At 38.0% G+C, this 20,147-nt stretch overlaps 1 protein-coding gene across 1 annotated transcript in view; it reads left to right on the top strand.

Annotated features, from left to right (window-relative positions):
- The window catches only part of LOC139727666 (E3 ubiquitin-protein ligase RNF38-like), a 132,138-nt gene that overhangs the window by 17,390 nt on the left and 94,601 nt on the right, over positions 1–20,147 (top strand). Inside the window, exon 3 of the mRNA XM_071638645.1 lies at positions 10,123–10,208. Within this exon, the coding sequence (XP_071494746.1) occupies positions 10,123–10,208 (86 nt within the window). The remainder of the gene's footprint in view (positions 1–10,122; positions 10,209–20,147) is intronic.

Here is a 20,147-nt window from a genome sequence, read left to right as displayed (position 1 = left end):
CAAAGTGAGAGGTGATTCTAGGGTAAAATAAAAAACTGTTCATATTTGTTGATTACTTTATTTCATTCATGCAGGGACATTTTTGTAATACATGATAATTATGAACAGGAAGATTCATTTATATTGATCTTAGAATTCTTTCATTGCAAAGTCCTATTTCTTGGGTATCTGGGATGTATTTGCAAGCCTTGATATACCAGTGAAAAGGAAAAGAAAAACAATTACATTCCTTCAAGCAAGGAATAAACAAATGCCCCTTTGACCAAAAAAGCATGCTTCTTCTTCACAGAAAAAATATTAAAAGTGTGATAACACTATTCATTTAAATCATTATTGATAATGGAGATCATTTTGTCATTTGTGGCCCTAACAAAGCCTTGAGGGAGAAGGAGTAAAATAAAGAAAAGAAGAAAGAATACATCACATTGGATTTCATATGAATATTTCTATTTGTATGTGTTTTTTCCCCATGACCTGAAAGATATGTTGTTGTTTTTTTTCACACACAAAAATATCTGTGTTTTGTGTAGTACTGCAGGGCATTATGGGTGGGGTACTCTAGATAGAAACTTTCCTGTTCATTAAGAAAAAAAAAACCCTTAGTTATGTCAATATTCATACTTGGAACTGCTGAATCTAAATGGCTCTGTGTAATCATAACTGTTGAATAAGCATTCAATCTTAAGACAAATGTCAAGAAATATCCTCTGGTGCATTTACAGTTGTACATTATTTTTGCTCAACTGTGCTATGGCATGGGGGGGGGGGGGAGCTTGCCCTCTAAGGGCCCCACCCCATTTGTGTCTTTAGATTTTGTTTTAACTTGTTGCTAAGTAAATGCCTGGGATTGTTACTGGTATACTGCAGCAGTATAATAACCTATTAAATAAGTTAGTTCTTTGTAAACCCCATAGCAAAAGTATGTGTAACGTCAGTTACGTAACGTCAGTTACTGACATGTTTCCCTTTAAGTTTTCATTAAACACAAAGAAAATGGGCAAATGTTTCATTTCATTTGGGTATTTGTAATTGATGAACCAAGGTATGATTCCATATCAAACAAATCACTCTGAAAGGTCAGAATTATAAAATATCACAAAACAATTCCTAATTATGATTTTCCATGTGTAAACCCTATGGCAAATGTAAGCGTAACGTCAGTTACGTAACGTCAGTTACCGTCATGCCTTCACTGAAATTGGCATGGTGCTAAAAGGAAATATCTAAAGTGCACATTATTTTGCACACCTGTTCCTAAGAACCTAGGTATATTGCCATATAAAGCACATAAAGTTTAGAAGTCAGGGACATGAGATATTTCCATTTAAATCTACACCATAATTTCCCATGTCCTTTTTCCGTAACGTCAGTTACCGACACATTTTCACTTGCTATGTGATAAGAAATGCAGTTTGAGAGAAAAACTTTCCACCCATTTCTTCATTCTCATGAACTCATTCATCAATGCTAATTACAAGCCCCAGGTGCTTTCATTCACAAAACTAAAACATAAACAATTTCATGAAAATCCTTACGCGTAACGTCAGTTACCGTGGAATTGCCCTGTTGAGTTTTCTGCGCTCTAGTATGGGTGGAGTGGTTGCTGTAAACTACAACTACGACTGCTGCTGTATCTATTCCACTGCTGTTCCACAGCACCAATCATTGCCCAACTGCTGCTACCCCTGCTGATGCTACTACTACTACTTCTACTACCACTATTACTACAACTACAACTGTACTTCTACTACTACTACTACTACTACTACTACTACTACTACTACTACTACTACTACTACTACTACTACAACTGGATTACTACTCCTTCTCATACTACTACTATTACTGTAATATTAGTACTACTACTACTACTTCTGCTGTTATTGCAATTACACGACTTATACTACTATTGACACAGCTACTACACGTTCAACTGCTATAACAAGTGCTACTACTTCTACTACTACTACTACTACCGCTGCTGCTGCTACAGGTACAATGTTTACTATGGTTAGAATCAGTGATGTCACTTTCACAGCAACATCATTTCCAGTACCACAACTCGGGATTTCTAAATTTACAGCTTTGTCTGCTTGCCAAGAGTGACCCAAATCTGTTATAGGGCAAGTGAAAAGTACATGACATCTTTTCTGGCATGGCAACTGTTATGACTTAAGGACAAGTTCACCTTAAAAATGGATTGAGTGAATGCAGCAATATTAGTAAACACGTCAGTGAATGTTTGAGGAAAATCAGACTTTCTGTTCAAAAGTTATGAATTTTTAAAATTTGATTGCTGCCATCCCTGGATGAAAAGACTACCACAGCTTGTGATGTCACTTGCGTAGAGAAGGATGTAAAGAAAATATATTCAAAAGAAAATATATTCAAAAGAAATTCAACATATTTTTACTTTCCTCACATAATAAAAGAGCACTTGACTTGCCTCTTTCAGAAGGTGGAGGAATAATATTACCCTTACAACATACAGTGTATGTCAGTATGAAGTTGAGGGAGTGTGTATTTTTTTCAACAAAATTACGTCATTTCGCTGCTACGGTTTCATGCCACGTGCGTGCATAGCGCATGCTTGCATAGGCACGCGTGTAGATTTCTGTGCTTCGGACAGAAGCTAGAAGCTAGAAGCAGTGGTACAGCGCGCGCTGAATGCAAGCACTGTCCAGTGAGAGATTCGCGCCACTGTACACTTTGTATGGAGCATACTTCCGGCTTAGGAGTGAGTTTTACAGACATTTCAAAACGAAAAAACTAGTATAAATCATGCTTGCGTCTCCTTGACTCCAATATATGATGAGCATCTAAGTTTCCTCTCTACAAAAAAGCCAAAATCAGAAACAACAGTTTCTTAATCCGGTCAGGAACCAAAAACGAACTTTAGATGACAAAATCTTCTGTGAAAAGCAGGTAAAATTTACGCAAATTCAACTGATTATATCATCATGATAAGAACCGATATTATATGCAAATTTAGTATCAAAATAAAGATCAAAGTCTGGAGAACAATTTACCGTGACTTGTAGCCATGATAAATGTACAATGTATGTACAAGTCGCTACACTGTGAAAACCATAGCCCTGTCAAACTCTCGCAAAATCTCGCACGACGAGACACCTTTCGAACGCAAAGATCGTCAACGAGAGTGCTGAGTAAATCTTGCCGAATTGGCTCATTAGCATACGTGCTGCGGTCTGACTGAATACAGAGCAAAGGAGCAAACATCCGACCTCATTAGCCATTCATTATGAAGCTAGGGCTTTCTTTTTGTAACTTTGAAGATGGTATTAGGCATACTTTGTAGTGTGTACTGATTATATGATTCCTCCCTTTAATAGTGGGGCAAGTGATTTTTCACTTCAGCCTCTCGAGTCTCAGGCACCCATTTGTTTATCCACTGGTCTGATTGAATGTGTGACACGTATTATGCTGACATCTGTACAATTGTACTTCTAATACAAAGTATACTGGCATTGTACTACCATTCCAAAATTACAGCAAGTATCTTGCAATGCTTCTGTCATTATATCGAGCAACTGCTACAATATTACTACATGTAGGCCTATGTCACTGGTGAAGATACAACAGCGACACTACTAAATTATAGTACTGCTGCTACCCCTGTTACTATCATTACTATTGCTGCTGCTGCTACTACTACTTCTACTACTACTCGCAGACTACTACACTGCACTACTACTACTTTTAGTATTACTATTTGATATTAGTTTTACTGTTTCTACTATTTCCATTATACCTCTTTGCGAAAAAATATTTTGACTAGTGTTACTGCTACATTTGCTATTAAAGAGACCATGCAGATTTCTGCAGACTTGTTTCCACTACTATACATGGGTAAGCCTTACTACTCCTCAACACAGTGCTACAGCACTACAGTATAATGTCTCTGTGTGTGTACGAGCTACAATAGGCCTACAGAACACAGTGTACAAGTTAAGCATAGCGTACTAAGCTTGGAGTCTGCCCGTGCACAACAGTGTGAACGAGTGAATCGATCGAAGCGCCACTCGGCTGGAGAAGCAGGAGGTTAAGGCTAGGTTGTTGGCAGAGAGAGAGAAATAGGAAAAGAGAGGGAGAGAGAATGAGTGGTAAGGCTGTCGGAGTGAGCGGCTCTGTGCCATATTTCGCAGAGCCTGAGCCAAAGCAGTTTGGCTAGGGCTCTGTGAATAACGAGTGAGCTCTCTGACCCTGCCCCTTTATGCGGCACAAGGTTTATGGTCTTATGCCCACTGCTATCAGTCAGTTGCTGGCATGAATTGCCAGTGGGGAAAACAACAACAACAACAAATATATGTATATATATATATATGCATATATTTTACAAATATACTTTGCCTTGAGAGTTTGTGGTTTAAAACTATGGACAGAGGTGACTCCAAAATAGTACTATTCACTAAGGGGTGCAGTCCCAAGAGGAATAGTACTCTTGGAGGCATTGAGGCCTATAGTTTTAACCAGAAACTTGAAATTATGCAGAGTGTATTTGTTTTGTGTTTTCAATGGAAAAAAAAAATAAACAAAAGAAGGGGAAAATGTGAGGCGAGAAGTTGTGTGGTGCATGCGATGTTGGGGGGGGGGGGGGGGAGGGTTCTACACTGACCATACAAAGTAGCGCACAATGTCAGAATTACTTTGTGTTGTCAGAATTACTTTGTGTTGTCAAAATTGTTTTGTTAGACTAAATCATTATTAGAAATCATTACATTTCACCGAATGAAGGTACGGAGCAGTGCGCAATGTCAGAATTTCTTTGTGACATTTCACAAATACTATTCGGAAAATGTCATCTTAAAAAGTGATGTCATTTTGCAAATAGTAGGTACGCCATGGAGTGTCACTCATGCCAACATTCTGACATAGCTGAAAATACCAATAATCACATGAAGCTCTTTTGACCCATTCACCAGAGGATTTTTTTTTTTTTAAATCCAAAATATAAATATGTTCAGGCCTACATATTACATATATATATATATATTATTAGAAAATGTCGTCTTAAAAATATACATACAGTATATACACTGTATGGCTGGATAATTTAATAGTGCACATGTATGTATATCTAAATATAATTATAATGTATATATATATATATATATATATATATATATATATATATATATGAAAATGGTCTCATACGCATGCAGCCTACACTTGTATATGGGTGTAAAAAACAAAAATGTACTGCATATGGATGAACATAACAAAATGTTCCTTTACCACAGTGATCATGGTTTAAACACAAACAGGGAACACAAACAGGGAGTGCACATGAGTAGTAGTTGTTTTGTCTGTTTTTCACACTGAGTATCATGGGCAGCCAATGTTATCCATATTCTGGTCCATCAGTATGCACCATGGATTATTATTATTATTTTTTTTAGTACTTGTCTTCTCACTCCACACATCATTTTATTTTTGATGAAGATTTGAAGTTTGGTAGTTGAAGAGAATTGTTCTGAAATTACGCCTAGTTGCTACATTGTAATATTCTTCTATAAAAGAAAAGCAACAAAAATGCTATCTGTGTGAGTGTGCTCAGTGACAGAGTAGTGGCACAAAATTAAATCTTGCCAAGCTGTTACAGTTTTGTCATGCACTTATGGGCCCATTAATTCCCTGTTTGTGATTAAAACATGATCACCGTGGTAAAGGAACATTTTGTTATGTTCATCCATACGCAGTACAGTTTTGTTTGTTACACCCATATACAAGTGTAGGCTACATGCGTATGAGACCATTTTCATGTTGAAACAAATGCAAATGATACAGAATGGTGCTTTAAAGCAGAGGTGATTAGATACTTTATGTTTGCAAATACCAGGAATGCCCAGGGACAATATCTTTTTAAGGATCAACAGAGTGTTTGTAAACAAGTTGGAGATATGGGTCTTCAAAATCCTTTTCTTGTGAAACACATAAATCAGGACATGGTACGCAATCAAAATGGTATGGTAACTTTTTGTTGTCAGGAATAATTATTGTTCAAACTTCAGGATATAAATGCTCACACTGGGGATTACAATCAGTCTCCCAAGTGCACTTTAACCCGTTGAGGACGGTTTGATTTTGCTACAACATACATTTCCCATAGACGCTTGCCCGAGTATACTCGGGACTCGTCCTCAACGGGGTAAAGGGATAGTGTAGTATTGGTAGAGATGAGGATGGGGCCTATAACTTTTTGCGAGATACCAAGAAACCACTTATGAAATAGTACAGAGCATACCATTCTAAGAGGAATTCAAAGTTTATATGATGACAATCGGTTTGGGAATGACCGAGACATCCAAAAACAAAGTAAAACAAACAATCAAAGGTTGGTCCCACCTTTTATCATAATTGCTCTGTTTTGGATATCTCAGCCATTTTGAAACAAATTTTCATCAAATAAACATTGAATTCCTCTTGGAAGTACATACTCTTTCATATTTCATGAGAAGGTTTTTCATTATCTTACAAAAAGAATGTTAGAAAAGATAAGTTACTGTTAAACGAGGAATGTTTGCGTGCATTTTAATTTTGCAAATTTCGCGAGCGCCAAGATTCGCGAAATTAAAATGCACGCAAAATTTCTTGTCTACGCTATTTGCATTGAACGCCGGTGGCAATTCAAGAAAATTTCATGCCACGAAAAAGACTGTCGGCTCCAATTCACGAAAATTTCGTGCCGTGAATATATCGTGTTTTACAGTAGGTTTCAACCAAAGCTATAGGATCCCTTTTAAACCTTTTGAGTAGAACATTCTGTATGTTCCCCTCCCTGCCAGTCAATATCCATGTATTGTTGCAGAGACTGAGCTTTGATATCAGTAGTGATCACACTGTATATTGTTTGTGATTTGTGAACAATTTTACATGGCATGGCGTTCTTGTACCAGTTTCTTTTTTCCCCACTTTGATATGAATGGCTGAGTGTAACCCAAATTTCTCTGACTGGTATGCCCTCTACTTCTATGCTTCTTAAATGTCTCATGCATTATATGCATTGTACATTGAATCACCACAATGGTAAAGTCTTCAGAAGAAACAAACAAGCCAAACAAGCAAACATAGATGCACACCTGCATGAACATCCCCCCTGCACACACAAAAGAAAGCAATAATAACAAAATTAATTTATGAAACCTGTTAAGATATGGAGAATCCTGGTGAAGGTTGTACTTTCCAATGTAGGTAGACTTAGGTGAAGTTGTTTATTCAGCAATTTATTTATTTATTTATTTATTCATTCATTCATTTATTCATTTATTCATTTATTCATTTATTCATTTATTCATTTATTCATTTATTCATTTATTTATTTATTCATTTATTTATTTATTTATTTATTTATTTACTTATTTGCTTATTTATTTATTCATTTATTTATTTGCTTATCTATTTATGTTTTTTAATTATTGATTTATATATTTACATAGTGTACAAGTTGTTATGTGAAAGGTAAATGAAAACCAGCATTTTATGGTTGTTACACAGTTTGTTTGTTTGTTCATGCTTGTATAATAAGTAAAGTGATATTTCATGGATGAATTAGCTGAATTAATTTTAGATGATGACTGATTAGATGAATATAGGATGAGGTAATTCACAGTCAGTTCTTCGTAAGTTGATGGCACATACACACTGTATGTCCATCAGTTGGCTACATCAATGAAAATAAGAAATCCCAATTACATTGATTCATAGCCTTACTGGTTTTGCTCCTCTATACAAGCAGAAATCAAATATCTCCATTAAAGTCAATGTATTTTCCTCTGTCCCATTAGGATTGATGTATACAGAGTTGACTGTGTGTAAATTTCATTATTTTATTGTCATTAGTAGATTATTCTATAAATCTATTCAGTTGTACAACCCTGTAATTTTGATGTATTCAATAATTTTAGATATTTTATTGAGTTATTTACATTGTATTCATTTATTCTTTGTATGCTTTCATTCATTCATGCATTCATTTATTCATTCTTTCATTTATTTATTCATCTTTCACTCATTCATTCATTCATTCATTCATTCATTCATTCATTCATTCATTCATTCATTCATTCATTCATTCATTCATTCATTCATTCATTCATTCATTCATTCATTCATTCATTCATTCATTCATTCATTCATTCATTCATTCATTCATTCATTCTTTCATTTCATTTCATTTCATTATGATAGCCATCATGCCCAAACTCAGAGTTTTCCTGGTGAAATGATAGATAGCACTCAGTTTTGGAACTGAATGTGCATGTTACGTTTGTACCTCATCTGTGCCTGCTGCACATTAATGCTTTTTTAGATAGCTTTCATGTCATTTACAGAATTGGGGAAAGTACTATCTCTGTCATTCCTTGATAGCCAGATACTGACACATGCATTTCTGTGCAAACAGCATACAGGGGATGAGATTATCAAGGGATAATATCAAGGTGGTTACCTTCATGTGTGGCTTTTCATTAATCTGTTCACTTTACGTGCAGATTAAAGTAAGATTAGTGTAGTTATTGGTGAGCATACCAAAGTTTTAAATATTTTTTTTTTCTTTATAGAAGTTCAGAAATAAGGACTAGAAATTCATGTAGGCAAATTTTAAAGGCATTTACCATTTACAGATGAAACATGAACCCAGCTTTAATGCTTCAAAATAGTTCTGAAATGTGAGTTGGGGGTAGAAACAACCAATGTAAAAATATTAATCAGTATAATCAATATTAAGTATTGCTGAACGTACAAAATGTGAACAATAGTTATGATAAATTTTTTTCTATAATAAACCATCTACAGTTACGGTTTATTGAGAAAATTAGTGATATTTCCTTATATATTAGGCTTTATTGCAAAATTTTCATATGGTAGGATGTTTTGTGATACAACTGGCCTACACATAAGTTTGCTTCAAATATGGTAACTCAAACATTCTTTAAATCACTGCTCCCAATAACCTTCGAAAAGAAATGTACATTGTGAATTGCAATACAGGCATCTTTGTCATCAGGAGGCTCATATGTGATATTCTACAATAACATGACATGTGAGCGATCACCAAATTATACGGATAGAGAGACAGACACAGTTATTATCTGCCTGCAGAATTGCAGATTTTTTGCTCTATTGTATACATTATATGCAAAGAAATACATGTATGTGAAATAATGTTGTAATAACACATTTTCAGTTGGGTAACAACGAAAACGTGAAATATCATAATAGCCAGAAAGGTTTGCCGGAAGTATGACAGTCAAAGGGCATAAACAGTCATGGTTGCTATGTACTGTATACGCCGAATATTTCGCGAGGTTTTTATTTTCGCGAATTTCGCGAGTCAGCTGCTATTCGCAAAATTAAAAACACGCGAAAAATATTAACCCTAATGCCGATATGAATGTGACGTACGCGTATACAATTCTCCGTTCAGTACAGGACTCAATGATCGCGAATTTAACCACTCGGGGAAATTGTCGGGAAGTCCCGACTCGCGAAAATTTAGACTCGCGAAATGTATGGCGTATACAGTAATTTGTTATCATTGATTATTGATAATAAAATAAAAAAATGGGCAACAGTAGTACTCACTGATCTTCTGCGCTAGACTGAATTGCATAGAGCTTGTTGGGAAATACAATTGCTAGGGCACGGTAGATTGTCACGTAACATTTTACCTGCCCACAATGCTGAACAGGGAGGTCCGTTCAGGAATAAAAGTTGCATGCATGCAAATCAAAATTATTCTACTGACCATGGGTATGTGATGATTGTGCAGTTCAGCATGTAAGAAAACTGCAGGCAACGGAACAGACCTATTCATGTGTTGTAGGCTGGTAAAGATAACCATGCATCTTTGTATTCAAGATGTGACTCCAGTCGTGGGATGGGAAGAGATATGGTTCAACTTTTGCCATTCTATACAGATTCATTCAGAGATAAATGGTTGCCTATGGTTACTCCTTTTGTGAGGAGGGTAAGTAATGAATGTACAGTCCAGCTTGATAGTTGCTGTGGACCTGTAAAATTTTATACATACATGTATATCCATGAGAAAGTATGAGTTTATTTTTTACAAATATTTTTTTTTTTTGTTTCCTTTCAATGCAGATTCATTTGGAGGTGGTAGCCAGTTGTTACATCACTCGCCTACAGCGGTACCCAGCCTCCAGCCGTCTGAGGAAGGGGACAGGAAGGTAAGGCGCGGTCTTGTGAAGAGACTACCACTGAAAAATGCACAGTTTCTTTGTTACAGAAAGAGACAGATGGACAGACAGACAGACAGATGATGGACCAAAATGTGACAAAACAAAAAATAAAAGGGAGATAGTCTCTGTTCAAGTTTGCCAGCATGCACACTTGCTGTGAGCATACTGACAAAAAAGTGGTAGACCTATAAGAATACTGTTTGCTTTGACGTTGGTTGCATATATCCTTATACAGTCTTTTGTGTGTGTGTGTGTGTGTGTGTGTGTGTGTGTGTGTGTGTGTGTGTGTGTGTGTGTGTGTGTGTGTGTGTGTGTGTGCTCTGAGAGATCACTCGCCCACAGACTTGCCTCAAATAATGTGCCAGCGTGTGAGAACGGTTACCCATAGCAACGCGACATACATATCTCCCACATTATTGTGCCGCAGAGAAGTTGCCTGTTGCTGCGGACTGCCGCCGTGCATTGTGAAGTTGTTTAAATGAAAATTTCTTCAGGATCTCTGCGAGTGGTAAAAACTGTTCCTCAGCCATATACCCTCCTATGGCATTTATTATGATGCATCAGTATGGATGTGTATCATTTGATGAAATGCCATTTAAAATAGTATTATGAGATGCTATTTGTGCATTGCTGGAAGAGTGGATATGAGTAGGCATACATATAAAAGCTGAAATTTTACCAGAAAATTGTAAAATTTGGTGGCTTTTTTGCATAAAATGATCCCCCCCCCCCCCCAATTGGGGGCCCTAACAATAATCGGTGCCAGTGAGCAAACTCAGCCAATTTCAGCCAGTGTTTTATTAGATGAAAATCAGGATGTTTATATAAAATAGATATATAAGTGCTTCAAACTAGAGGTGAACTCCCTCTGGCTTGTGAATTGATGAGCCTGCTGTCGTAAGTTGAACTTTATGTAACTGTGATACCCTTTAAAAAGAAACGAACCAGGTAAAGATGTAATGATATCATCAATGACACTCTTAAAATCGACGACAAAGCAAAAACAATATACGCGTTGAAGTTAACAACTATATGCTTTTAAACCAAGAAGTTTGTCTTGCAACCAGCACAAGCACACAAGATTGCAAAGGTTCCACTCGCTGTGAAAGCACAGATTTTGTCTCCGAAAGATAGACCAATGATTAAAGGGATGGTATAGTGCTGGTGGAGATGAGGATTGGGCTTTTAACTTTTTGCGAGATATTAAGAAACCACTTATGAAATAGTACAAAGCATACCATTCTATTAAAGAGGAATTTAAAGTTTATTTGATGAAAATCAGTTTTGGAATGGCTTAGACATCCAAAAACAAAGTAAAACAAATTGATCGTAATAAGAGGTGGGTCCCACCTTTTATTAGGATCGCTCTGTTTGGATATCTTAGCCTTTTCAAAAACCAAGTTTCATCCAATAAATGTTGAATTCCTCATGGAATCATTTCATAAGAGGTTTGTCATTATCTCACCAAGAAATGTTAGAAACCTGAAGTTTGATTTCAGCCAGAACTATATGACCCCTTTATAAAATGGGAGAGGAGATTCCTACCATCAAATGAAGGGGGTGGGGAGTTTATGTACATGTACGTAGTCCCGTTGCCAATTTGAGATGACCAAAATGTGGTTGTACTCCGTGCATGTATTTAGCGTTAAATTGGATAAGAGTCTGCTATTGGTTCCCAGTGACGGACGAGCCATCCTACGTACCAACTGACCTCAAATGAGAAATGATAATTCAATATGCAGGTACCTTAATGAAATAGCTGTGCTTCTCTGCTGAGCTGAGTCCTCGATAGTGAATAAAATGTTTATCGGGGACTGTGTTTATGAGACATATATCAAGCATATGTGTCACATATACTATGATGACTCAAGTGTGATGTGATTTAAAAAATCAAATTAAAAAATAAAAAAAGTGTGTGGATGTGGAGATTCTTGTGTGATTTTTGGTACCTGCATTGGTCAAAAGTGTTTTTTTTTCAGATGACTCATGTATATACAAAGCTAGTTCATGGATATGACTTACACATATGCAAAGCAAAAGGTCATTTGAGAATGTTTATGAATGTTCCATTGACTTAAAAAATGGAAAGAATCCTCCGACAAGCTCTATTTAGAATGTTAAAAGTTAAAATGTCTTTTACACTGGTTGGAACTGTACAGGTGAGAGTGATTCATCAGAAGTGTCTAACAAAGCTCAAATGTCAAGGGTCATCAAACTTGGGCTATTAACCCGTTGAGGACTGGCTGATTTTGCTACAACATGCATTTTCCTTAGACACTTGCCTGAGTATACTCGGGACTCGTCTTCAACGGGTTAAACAGTGTCTTTTTCCTGCCAAAACTTTTGCTCTGCATGTGCAATGATGATTTAACCCGTTGAGGATGGACTGATTTTGCTACGACATGCATTTCCTGTAGACACCTGCCCGAGTGTACTCGGGACTCGTCCTCAACGGGTTAAGATATCGAAAAGAATGTTTAGAAGTACTAGTAGACAATATTCATGATATCAAAGTGGTGTGTGGTCAACAGTAATGGTCAAAGGTCACCATAGTCTGATTACAACTGGCATATTCTTCCCACTACGACTTCAGGTTTGAGAATGTCCAATTGTGATGTGATGTGGTAAGAAGGAATAAAATGAATAGTCAATCAGTTGCATGCAAAAGAAAATGTTGAAGCTCAAAGGTCACTTCCAGCTATAACTTTTGCTAGGAACATGTTATGACCCATTTACCACCCGGTTTCCTTTCGTATCCTTCATATATAAAAGTTGATATGAACACGTGGCAAATTTTGATTGTTGAACTGTCATTTGTCAGGGTCATTAACTTTTGCCAGTTTTATCAAGTGTGCAACTGGAGCATTGGCACATAAAATTTATAAGTATTTTCCTCAAGCTCATCATGTTTGGATGAGTGGAGACTCATTGACAGGTTTCTGTCAAAGTTTTCTGCTGGTGTCGATATCCAGCTCTGCAAGATGAGTCATGCAGTATGTACAACTGTATGACTTCAGTAGGGTTTCTCCCGTCTTGTTTCGGAATAGTTCCACACGTAGCAGTGTTAGACTCAAACTACAATGCTTCTCCATCAGTTTCTGTGTGGGGTGATGCTCTGTAGCACCCAAACCCTGAATAGTGAAGAGATTTTCTTGAACAGCAGAATATGGCCTTTGGGTCTGTTAGCTGGCCAAGATATGAATGAATGGAACTGCATTCAAGATAGATGCGTATAGCGTGTACAGTGAAATGAGACCAGGGGGATGGAGGGAGACAGACTGGGTGAGGATGGGTTGCCATGGCAACATGCTTTCTCCAGTGGTTGACAGTGGAGAGGAGTGGAGGCTTGTGTATAGATGGGAGTGGGATACGAGTTGTCACTCTCTCCCTCCCCTCCCTCTCTCTGCCTATTTTTCGTTCTCCTGTTCAGCACAAGAGCTGGAGCCCCTCGAGGTCATATGCGCAGCATGTAGCTGCTCCGTGAGGCTGTCAAATACGAGAGAGGAATGGAGGGAAAGAGAGGGAGAGAGAAAAAAAAAAGGCCAGTGGAGTGCATGCATGCTCAATTTTTGTGCGGGTCAGAGAGAGGTGACGCGCCCGAGAGAGGGAGATTGGTACTAGGGAGATGGCTTCTATGGAGTCTGACTGGAGTGTAGTGCTTCCACTGTGCTAGTTATTGCACAAGCTCTACAGAGAAGTCATAGAATTGTCAAAACTATATGAATTCTACTTTCGTAATTCTTTTCTGCTTCATTGTTTTTTCTCTTGCACCAATGTATAAAATGGTGTAGTAGATGCCACACTGTTTGTAGTAGTGGCATGCAGTGCATAACAGTGATGTCAACAAGTTGATTTGAAACACCAAGCTTGAGTATTATCATACTAAAAGATATAAATTTCAAATTTTGCCAATGGGCTGATGAGCCCAGATCTTGTAATTATGCAGTCTGTTCAAGATACGGCCATGGAATGCTTGTGATGTGATTATTTTTCTGTCATGTTTTTGTTTTGTTTCTGTTTTGACGAAAAAAGTTCTGCAGTCTGACCATTCAATGGAGTTATGAGTTCATTGATTCGTGAATGAAGTACACGTACACAAGTGGAGCTTGGGCGAACACAATAATGCTTGTTTGCAGCGGTAGTTATATTGAGTGTCATTGGAGGGACAGAGTAGAAAGCTGTGCCTGTTGCTTTAATGTATTTGAGATTAAATGATGTATCTGCAGAAGGTTGTTGACAGAATGTTTGCATTCTGCAAATCAGTCCCTGGTTGAGCCTCGAGTTAAGGCTTAACACTGTGTTCTTGGCTGTCCATTTGCACCCCCCCCCCCCCCATCCCATTGCTGAGGATCAATGTCAACAACTGCCATTTCACTTCAACAAACCAGGGGCAACTGTGGATAATTACGCAGACTGTTTTACACTATGAAAACATGTCTTTGCTGTGTTAGTGTGATTGTAGTGACAATAATCCATGGACAGGGCTGTGAAAAGATAAATAGAAAAGAAACAGTCAAAACCCTCCAAATTTGAATATAATTTAAAAAAAAAAGAATAAACTTTTGCATAGACAGATAGACAAATAGACACGGAAAGTAAAGTCTTCCATTGAGCACATTGAAGACAAGTATTCAAAGAAATGAAAGCAACAATAATGCAGCAACTGACTGAAGAATTTGGGATAGAGTCCCATGTTTTGAGAACAGTGTAGTATGTTTTTAACTAATACCCTCCAAATGCTTTCGCCAGAAACAAATGATCCCTGGGTAAGATTTACAACACACTAGCTACTTGTAGATCTGCCTAAATTCTTTCGAAATTCTTCATTATCAGTGCATGGTTCATACATGGTAGAGCAAGCCTGTGAAATAGTAAACATCTATTTTCTTGATGGTATATAGAATAAATGCACTGGATGCATACTTCACATTAAAGGCATAATTTATTATTTGCAGATGAAACAAAAACCCAGCATTAGTGCTTTAGAATAGTTCCAAAATGTGAGTTTAGGATAGAAACAACCACTGTAGAAATTTGAGCCCATATAATCAATGCTGAGTATTGTTAAATAGACAAAATGTGAACAATAGTTTTAATAAAAATGTTGCCAGACTAAACCGTCTACAGTTACATTTAATGAGAAAAATAGTGATATCTCCTTATATTCAAAGCTTGAGTGCGAAAAATTTTATATGGTAGGATGTTTTGTGATACAACAGACCTACTACACATGGTATGTATCAAATGTATCATGAACATTTTTTAAATCACTGTTCCAAAAGGTAAACAGGACCTTTAACCCGTTGGGGACGGTTTGATTTTGCTACAACACGCACTTTCCATAGACACCTGCCCAAGTATACTCGGGACTCGTCCTCAACGGGTTAAAGAAGAGGGCTTGTACAGGTGTCTCTCACTTTCAGGGGTAACCAGATTGTCAGTATTTTTGTGAGACATAATAACACTTTACTTTCATTTCTTAGGTTGACTGCAATAAGGACTTTACTAAGTTATTTTAGTCCTTAAAACATATAGGACATATTTATTCACCAAATGTCACTTTAAAGTATGAATCCATGAAGCTATTTCTGATTCCAGCATATTGATTGCTTGATAGGATGTGTTACGGGTGCTGCAGTGCAGTGGTGGCCATCTTGAGAAGTACCTTGCACTTTATACATTTACGTATGTGTGCAAGAAGGTTGATAATTTTAGAATCATTAAAGGAATAATTGCACCAAATTTGCCCAAGAAATACATATATGTGGCACTATGATGTCACAGTCCTGTCATCAAAATGAGTATGTGGAGGTGATTGTTATGCAGCCCACTATGATGATTTGTTTACAATTTGAGGAACTTTCTCAATTGTTTATCATTTGTCTGCCTTTGGCTCTCACAGATCTTTGGCTTTAGTTTCACTGGCATTATAACTCAGATTAGATATCTTGATTCATACCTCTTAATAATAATATGTATGATTGCAGGGACCTGCGTTGTTGTTGTTGTTTTTTTGTATGACCAAGCTCTGTATATAAGATCATTTTGATATTTGTCATGGAACTTTTGATGCAAGAGCTGATTTATATAAATGTTCATGTGCCATTAGGGGAATACCGGAAAAAAAATGGTGGAAGATACGTATTACATTTTTGTTGGTGTTTTTTTGCTTCATCTTCCTTCTGTGCAAGTGTATGATGCATTGATTTGTGTATTTGCAGACCAGTAACGCTTTATCATAGTTTGCTAGTTTCTTCATTTTTTTCCCTCTAAGCTTCTTTGTACAGATTATTTTGTTAATGTACAGCATGGAAAAAGGCTTGGTGTAACTAACTGCCTACTTTATTTTCTGCGTTCTTATCCACCCTGCCAAGATTTTATTAGTCAAAGCTGGGTCACATTTTCTCGCTGTTGCATGGATCTTTCCGTGACCCGGAGAGATAAGAGTCGCCCGTAGGCGAAGCTGCCACTGCCTTCGGCCGAGCCACCGTTCATGCAAAAATGCGCATTCCCAGGTCGGGTCGGCTGCTGGTCAGGCATAAAGCTGTCACGGCAAGGGACAAATGCTACTTGCTGCTTTGCTGCCATGTAGGCTGCTCGACAGTGGTAGGTTGCATGGGGGCCTCTTTACACTGGTTGGGGAAGCGCCTTATCTGTATACATACACACAGCTGCTTGATAAATTGAACCATTACATGCGTGGAGGCAATGTATGCAGTGCACTCAGAGTGTATAGTCCCAGTTACTATGTATACTGTAGTGCTGCTCAGGTGGCTTTGCTTTCGTAACACATTAACTTTGAGGTATAACTGGTATATTGTCTTTTTGTCAGAATTGTAAGCTGTAATTGTGTAGATACTAGCCTCACATTATTGTGGGATCAGTTTAGTGCAAAGTTTAAAGCATCCATCTTTATCAATATTATCAAATCTTTGAATCACAGGTTTTCTTGGAAAAAAAAAGACCAAACCAAAAGAAAGAATCGACACTCATATGTGAACACACTAAGTTGGAAACTAATATTTTCCACTGTGGTCACTGTCATTATACTGGGCATTCGCTATTAAAAAACAAAACAAAAAACGAAACAAAAACAAAAAAACAACTACCTTGTAATTCTAAGTACTTGTATTATCTGCATCGACATGTAGGACAAGATCATGACATAATTTAGGATACTCGCCTATAGCCTATTGCTGTATATTTTTGCAGTGATTACAAAATCTTCATGATGTCGATGATCACCTTTGGTACAAATGAAACTTTAATCATTTGTATTAACTTGACTCAAACTACACATATCTTTCAGTTGTCTTGATATGCGCCGAGTGCACGTCACATTTATTATTCAGCCATAATACACGTACAATGTACAGGTACATAGAATGATATTTGTGAAAACGAGAAAAAGATCTGCGTAGTTGTACCTGTGTTTTACTGCATCTGTGCTGTATGGATTTCTCATCCAGGCATATTTTTTTTTTCTTTCAGCTGAGGAGAGTTTAGGTCTAGTTCACTGGGTAGTAGACACAATGACTAAAATCTATTGACTATCAATATCAATGTGTAGTTATGCTACTCCATTAGATGCCAGTTTGGGCTCAGCATATTGTAGATCCCATTTCTCATCCAGATCTTTTGCCATGTTTTTACCCCTCAAAATGGATTATCACCTCCGAGAGTTACATTTAACACTTTCTTTTAGCAAAATGCTGGAGGAAATAGAATGGTGTGCCTCCTGCCCCCCCCCCCCCCCTAAGATTTTGCTGTATATTCAAGCTTTGCTGATGCAGCCTCTTGCCTCTGTTGTTGTGGGGTAGTCAGTGATTCCTTGTGCTTGAAATCCTGTCCAGCACTGAAGTCTGGATGTCCGCAGAGTAGCCAATCGCGGAATCTCTTCGCATCCTGACGGACTTGGCAAACTGCATGGCTGGAGGGAGGAAAGAATGGACGAAGAGAGATAGAACGAGAGAGAGAGAGAGAGAGGCAAAATTTGCATTTTCAAAGAAATCCCTCAAGTTTCACAGACTTTGGGCTCAAAAATTGGCGACGCCACTCCTGACACTACATCTGATTACGGCTTGACAAGGCATTTCTCTTTGGAATGATCTGAAAAAAATGTAGGGAAAAGGGATATCATCTCCGTGGAAAGACAGTCTCTGCGTCTTATCTCTGGTCTCTGTGACTCCTCTGTTCAGAGCAGTATTAAGTTTTTGTTTTTCTCATTATTACTACTCTCTCTCTTGTAACTCCAGGAAATGGTTAACAGCAAATCTTATTGATCAGAATCTTTGCTACATTGGGTAGTTCAAGCATCTTGATTGTGGTTGGAGGGGGTGGGGATGGGAGGTTTACCGAGATGCTGTGCTCTAGCTCAGGATTGTTATTCTGAAGAGCTGCTATGTGTAAATCACACAGATGCACAGTGATGGATATGCATAGTAAATTTACAAACAATGTTTTCTCATGGAAAGACAAAAGCTAGACTGTGCATAACATGTCCAATATCATGCTTTTCAACCAATATTTTTCCTCTCTGACATTGACAAAAGGAAAAAAAAAGATATATCATAGATTCCTGATCAAGAGTTCTTTATAGCAAATGAGAAATACTCCAGTGACCATGTGGTAGCTGTATTAAAAAAAAAAAAAAAAAATCCTTACAGGCTGACGACGACAACAACAACAACAACGACAACATTTGGAAAGGTATGGCTAAAGAAGGGAAGAGAAAGCTGCAGATACTCAAATAGAAGAAAATGGCAAAGGAAAAGTGAATGAGAAAAAAAAATACATTGGGATGAGGTTAAGACAGGATATTCAGGATTGTACACATGTCTGTACAAATACTTGTGTGTCTCAGGCTCTGTATTATATGTCCCTCTATGTATGCAAGTTCAATGTTAGCCATAGGAGGAGGGGGAGGAGGGGGAGAACAGGAGGAAGAAGAAGAAGAGGAAGAGGAGGAGGGAGTGAGAAGGAGGAGGAAAAGGAGGAGGATGAGGAGGAGGAGGAGGAGGAAGAGGAGGAGGAGGAAGAAAAAGAGGAGGAGGAGGGAGTGAGAAGGAAGAGGAGGAGGAAGAAGAAGAGGAAGAGGAGGAGGAGGGAGTGAGAAGGAGGAGGAGGAGGAAGAGGAGGAGGAGGAGAAGTAGGAGGAGAATGAAGAGGAGGAGGAGGAGGAGGAAGAAGAGAAGGATGAGGAAGAAGAGGAGGAGGAGGAGGAGGAGAAGGGAGTTGGAATGCTGAAGAGGATGCTTTGGAAGAGGAGGAGATGGAGAGGGAGGGGGATGAGGAGGAGGAGGAGGAGGAGGAGGGAGGAGGGAGGGAGGAAGGGGTGTGGGGATGAGGATGACGAGGAAATAGGCCAGAGGGAAGAATGGAATCCTTGGGTGAACTAGCATCGTCGTCGCCAGGACTTTATGGTTAGTGAGCATCCTTTGCATTTACAGACGGGTCGTCGCCTCCTATGTCTGAAACCTGAACGTTGCCGTCCGTACTGTATGGTATCTGCAACAGAAGCAGTATAATTTTCCGGAGAACTGGACTGTTGTCTCTGCCTTTGTCTCACTACTCCTCTGTCTGTAATTTACTCCTGGTCTTTCATGGTCTCTCAACCTCTCTCTCTTGTTGTCATTTATCTCTTCATATATGATGTTACCTCTTCCAGTAGCTTTTTTGCTTCTCGTAGTATTTGTCATTGTTGTTCTGTCTGTCAGTCTGTTTGTCTATCTCTCCCTCTTTCACTATGCCACTCCCCCCCTTTTTTTTCCCTCTCAGAATGCTTTTATGAGATAATAGTGCCTTTCTCATTAGGCGTTTTCACATCAACCCGATAAAGATCCAAGCTCGAGATATTTTTCGCAGAAAATAGTCAGCAAAATAGCGCGCTATTTAGAAACATCAGGCTGATGTGAAAATGCCTATTGC

Source organism: Diadema antillarum, unplaced genomic scaffold (genome assembly GCF_040938485.1).
Source record: "Diadema antillarum isolate AM-2024a unplaced genomic scaffold, OU_Dant_1.0 seq00000140_RagTag, whole genome shotgun sequence".
NCBI classification, from domain to species: Eukaryota; Metazoa; Echinodermata; class Echinoidea; order Diadematoida; family Diadematidae; genus Diadema; species Diadema antillarum.
The sequence above is the reverse complement of the archived record's forward strand: the minus strand, read 5'-3'. Positions and strand labels throughout refer to the sequence as shown.